This window comes from Salvelinus sp. IW2-2015, linkage group LG3 (genome assembly GCF_002910315.2).
Source record: "Salvelinus sp. IW2-2015 linkage group LG3, ASM291031v2, whole genome shotgun sequence".
In the NCBI taxonomy this organism is placed as follows: Eukaryota; Metazoa; Chordata; class Actinopteri; order Salmoniformes; family Salmonidae; genus Salvelinus; species Salvelinus sp. IW2-2015.
Window position 1 is genome coordinate 12433442 of NC_036840.1, and position 5505 is coordinate 12438946.

A 5505-nucleotide genomic window follows, 5' to 3' on the forward strand; every position below is an offset into this window, starting at 1 on the left:
ACAACAAACGACGTAAACAGACCTGAACATGAGAACTACATAAAAACGAAGAACGCACGAACAGGAAAAACGAATGAAACGAATGAGACATACCGTGTGGTGCAACTGGCGGGTCTGGCTGGACGGCTCTGGCGGGTCCTGGCTGGACGGCTCTGGCGGGTCCTGGCTGGACGGCTCTGGCGGGGTCCTGGCTGGACGGCTCTGGCTGGTCGGTCCTGGTCTGACGGCTGCGTCTGGTGGGTCCTGATGGACGCTCTGGCTGGTCCTGGCTGGACGCTCTGAGCTGGTCCTGGCTGGACGGCTCTGGCTGGTCCTCTGGCTGGCGGCTCTGGCTGCTATCCGGCTGGCTGGCGGCTCTGGCTGCGTCATCGCAGTGGCTGGCTTATCGGCTGGTCTGATGCTGGTCTTGGCGGCTCATGGCGGCATCCTGGCTGGTGCTGGCTGGCGGTCTGGCAGCTCCTGACTGGCTGGCGGCTCTGGCAGCTCCTGACTGGCTGGCGGTCCTGGCAGCTCCTGACTGGCTGCGGCTCTGGCAGCTCCTGATGGCTGGGCGGACTCTGCTGGGGCGGCTTAGCGGTCCGACTGACGAACGGCTCTGACGGCTGAGACATGGCGGCTCTAAGTGCTCGGGACAGTGGATGGCTCAGATGGCGTGGGCACGGATGGTCAGATGGCGCTGGCAGAGCGATGGCTCAGATGCGCTGTAGACAGGCAGCTCGACGGCGCGGGCAGCAGGCAGCTCAGACGGCGCTGGGCAGCGAGCAGTGGAGCGCGCGTTGGGCAGACGCCGACTCTGACCTGCTGAGGCGCACAGTAGGCCTGGTGCGTGGTACCGAGAACTGGTGGTACCGGACTGGAGACACGCACCTCAAGGCTAGTGCGGGAGCAGGAACAGGGCACACTGAATTGCTGAGGCGCACTATAGGCTGGTGCGTGGTACCGGAACTGGTGGTACCGGGCTGAGGGCACGCACCTCAGGGCGAGTGGCGGGGAGAAGGAACAGTGCGTAGGGCTTGGAGACGCACAGGAGGCTTTACGTCTGCTAGCGGAACTGGGTACTCGGGCTGGAGACACGCAACTCTCACAGACTGAAAACCCCTGAGGGATGATGGAGAGTCAATGAAAGAAACAACACCATACTTCACAAAGATGGAGTGAAGGGCTTGATGGGGAGAGGGGAGAAGAGCGGTCCATTGGGGGAGATGAAGGGAGAGAGAGAGTGGTGTGTGCCAGTATATTATAGTTTTTTTATTAAACCTTTTATAAACATTTCATAACAATTTAATGGGACAATGTACTGTAAACCTAAACATAGCCAAACAATCATCAGATCACAGTCAACCTGTCAAAAAGTGCAATTACCATACACTATCTTCAAAAGTTTGGGGTCACTTAGAAATGTCCTTGTTTTTGAAAGAAAAGCAATTTTTTTGCCCCATTAAAATAACATAAAATTGATTAGAAATACAGTGTAGACATTGTTAATGTTGTAAATGACTATTGTTGCTGGAAGCTGCACATTTTTTATGGAATATCTACATAGGCATACAGAGAACCATTATCAGCAACCAACAATCATGTGTTCCAATGGCACGTTGTGTTAGCTAATCCAAGTTTATCATTTTAAAAGGCTAATTGATCATTAGAAAACCCTTTTGCAATTATGTTAGCACAGCTGAAAACTGTTGTCAAAAACAAGGACATTTCTAAATGACCCCAAATCTTTTAACGGTTGTGTATATTAGGCATATGATTAGTTATTGAACAACACATACTGACAGACCTCTCGGTTCATTTGGAATGACCGGCTAATGGCAACGATTCTGATCGCTGCATGAGTGTGGGCCCATAAGAGCTTGTAAGAGCATAAATATTAGCACTGTCTAGGTTTTAGATGCCTCCTGACAGTCAGTTCACATGTAGCAAGAAGAGACAGGATAACCTAGTTATAGATCTAGGTATTCCTATAGCCTACCACGTTTCCACTTACGGATTGATGTGTGTTGAACACCTCTCTGAGCAGAAACACAAGCTCCAGGAGAGATGGATGCACTGACTCTGTTCACATTGTTTCCATTAAGCCTCCCCCTAAACTTATGACAGCCTTCATCACTGTGGTGTTGCGCAAGAACCAGATGCACAATATACATATATATATATATATATATATATATATATATGGACAGTGTGAGCACCCGGTTAAGACTCCACCGGGATTGATTGACAGTTCCTGTGGGAGTTGTGGATGCAATCTTTGCAAGAGCTTTTCTCTGAGCTCCGATGGGGTAGGGCCGGGGGCGGTACCCGGGTCAGGAGTGTGGTGCGGCGGATGCTGCTGTTCGAGTCTTGATGGCCGAATTTGCGGAGCAGCCTCCGGCAGCACGGCAGACAGTGCACCATGTCAGAGAGGAGGTGGCCGCTGAAGATCATGTAGATCCACGGGTTACAGCAGCTATTCAGACTGGCCAGCAGAGCCGAGAGGGTGACTGCGGTGTTCTCGGAGTCTGGAGAGAGAGAAACGGGGAAGAGGGGGTGTCGGCCAGTCAGAGAAGAAGAAAACATTCAAGCGTGTTCTGTTTATCTACTAGCAGTGGCACATTCTATTTATGCCAGGGCTGTCCAACCCTGTTCCTGGAGAGCTACCCTCCTGTAGGTTTTCACTCCAACCCCAGTTGTAACCAACCTGATTCAGCTTTTCAAGCAGCTAATTATTAGAATCAGGTGCGCTAGATGAGTGTTGGAGTGAAAACCTACAGGATGGTATCTCTCCAGGAACAGGGTTGGACAGCCCTGATTTATGCGTATTCTCGAAGGAGTCTCGGCAAGCAACTGGGTCTGACGGGTCACTGACTCGCCAGCAAAATATTTTATTAACTTTTGGAGACCAATGGTCGTTTTCATAACTATCTGTCACACCTACACAACGGTTGCGTTATATGGCACGTGTCTAACACCTTTAGGTGATTCTGCTGTTTTTCTATATTGCGCACTGTCCGACAATTCAAGCTACAGCAGAAGGAATAACATCAGCTACATTCACACCTCATCAAGGCAATGAATGAGTTAACTCACATGCACAGAACAGATAATAAAATTACTTCCAGTAAGATTTTGTTCGCGGTTATTCGATTGTGGCCACAATAATATACCCCAGGTCTCCAGTTTGCACAGCCTATAGCCTAAGTAATACGTCTTGACTGTCTGTATAGCCTATTTGTTTCAGTTTGGTCTATGTATCTGAGAAGGAGTTATACAGTTGTTGTCTCACTATGTCCGTGGTAAACTGAAGAACATTTTGGAGAGCAGTGAATCAGCTTTTAGGGAAACCCCTAGGGTAATGCATAAAATATGTGCTGAAGCTGTGCACTATTACCAACTTATTGAGTAAATAGGACTAAGCAATAATGTAATGTTTTAAAACACTTAACGTGTCACACAATGAACGGAGACATGGCACCAGCGCGCGCTGCCAATGACTCACCGCACAGAGCCCAAATATAACACTTACCTACCCACGAGAAGCTCTCATCCCACACCGACCACATCTGCACGGTGAAAAACGGAGCCCAGCACACCACGTACGCCAGCACGATCACGAAAGTCATTTTCACTGTGCGCAGCTTGGCGCGCGAGATGGTGGTGACGCTGCTGACTGAACTCGTCCCGATCAGCCCATTCTTGGTCGCAAGTGCCATCACGCTAGTGCCCTTCTGGGTCTTGTACTTTATGTTCCGCCAGATGGCTCGGCAGATGAAGCCGTAGCAGAGCATAAGCACGGCCACGGGCACGAGGAAGATGCCCACGGTGATCCAGGTGATGTAGGCGCGCACGCCCCACGGCTGGATGAAGTGTCCCCAGCAGTCATACACGGCCGAGCCCGGGTGGACCTCGCTCAGGGAGAAGATAAAATACTGGGGCATGCTCAGGGCAAGACTACACACCCAGGTGGCCCCGATCATCATATAGGCGCGCTGCGTGGGCTGGTGAAGGGTCTGCATCGGGTGACAGATGGCGATGTAGCGGTCCAGCGTCATCATCACCATCATGTAGGTGGACGCGAACATCCCTAGCACCTGCAGGTGCTTGACGATGCGGCACAGGAAGTCAGGCCCGTAGAAGCGGAAGGTGATCTCCCAACAGAGCTGCGGTAGCACCTGGAAAAAGGCCACTACCAAGTCCGCGAGGCTCAGATGCTTCATGAACAGGTGCATGCGCGAGGGCTTCCGTCGGCTCATGTACATGGCCAGCAGTACGCTCAGGTTCCCCACCACAGCCACCACGAATGTCACGCTAAGTACCGTGATCTCGATCTTGGCGACCTCCTCATTCCGGCCAAACGGGTCGCTGGAGTTCCCAAGAGCGCCAGTGTTGTTCCCTTGATCCTCCATCAACACCGGCTTGCTCGTGAGGTCGAAGCCTATCTTCAAATTGTCATCCATGAGGTTGAGTGAGCTCTGTGAAGGGAAAAGTGCGCTTCCGGAGATGTTCATGGCTGTCCTGAACACATCCGCGCGCACGATCACCCGCTGCCACCTGCCTGCATTGAGAACGTGTGAGTTTGTTTTAAATTTAAGCAATTACTTAGAGTCTATCGTCTACGTAAACTCGCTCATTGCGCACAGACCGACAGATGTGTTGGCTTGGCAAAGATGTGAAGCACATGGTGTGAAACTGTATCTGTGCGCAGTCGCCACCGACCCTTTTTAAATGTTTTTATACCAATGAGACCACCCCCACATCTCCAACCTCCGCTGAACAGCCTCGGACACAAAAACAACAGCAGAGAGAAACAGCATGTATGGAAAACATAATAGTTTGCATGGGTGGAATTTCTGTGAAAGACTCGTTACCACTCACAAGTAAATAGGGAACACACTGAGGTTTTCCCATGTAAATGTCTCCAGATGCTGTACTGCAAACCCCAATAACTAATGGTGCAATTAGTGCGTAAATATCCACAATGCACCCTACTGGTCAGTATTCCATATCCATTTACTTATCATGTCTCTAGGAATCCTTTTTGAAAAGGTATCAAGAAAAATGTTAAAACTTGTAAGGTGACCCATTTTTGTCTTTGAGATGATCTTGATGATGAAGATGTTCAAATCAAATCGAATTTTATTTGTCACATACACATGGTAAGTAGATGTTAATGCGAGTGTGGCGAAATGCTTGTGATGTCATATAATGTTGTTTTTCTGTGATGTTTATCATATTACTGTGAAGCCAGAGGGACTTTTCCCAATTGTGTGGACAATAAAAGGTTTTCTATTATATTACATTCTGACATATGACATAATTTTGTCATGTTCTATGCACAGTAGATTCAGTGCACTCTTTCTCTGTCTCCCTTTCTGTATGTGAGCATGCGTGTATGCAAAGCCTGTGTTAGCATATTCTCCTGCATGGTGAACTCTATGGACCGTGTGAAGTTTCTGGAATACCACACCACTGCTCTCATCTCCAGGGACCCTGGGGAATGTATGAGAAACCCAGGCTGATTGC

The 5505-nt window shown here is 49.6% G+C and overlaps 1 protein-coding gene across 2 annotated transcripts; it reads right to left on the reverse strand.

Annotated features, from left to right (window-relative positions):
• Positions 1 to 1082: 1082 nt before the first annotated feature.
• LOC111950833 (arg8-vasotocin receptor-like) lies at positions 1083 to 4835 on the reverse strand. 2 transcript variants are annotated; one of them, XM_023968738.2, is made up of 2 exons: positions 3509 to 4835; positions 1083 to 2504 (listed from the first exon to the last, which is right to left on the reverse strand). In XM_023968738.2, exons 1-2 carry the CDS (start codon positions 4488 to 4490, stop codon positions 2200 to 2202), a joined length of 1287 nt encoding a protein of 428 aa, XP_023824506.1. In that variant the 5' UTR covers positions 4491 to 4835; the 3' UTR covers positions 1083 to 2199. The 2 variants fall into 2 exon arrangements, with proteins under 2 accessions (XP_023824506.1, XP_023824515.1); XM_023968747.2 differs by having other exon boundaries at positions 2379 to 2504; positions 3513 to 4835.
• Positions 4836 to 5505: the final 670 nt, after the last annotated feature.

Coding starts and splice junctions, on each gene's coding strand:
- LOC111950833 (XM_023968738.2), bottom strand. CDS start 4,490: ATGAACATCTCCGGAAGCGCACTTTTCCCTTCACAGAGCTCACTCAAC. Junction 2,505..3,508: donor TGAGAGCTTCTCGTGGGTAG/GTAAGTGTTATA, acceptor CTCTCTCTCCAG/ACTCCGAGAACACCGCAGTC.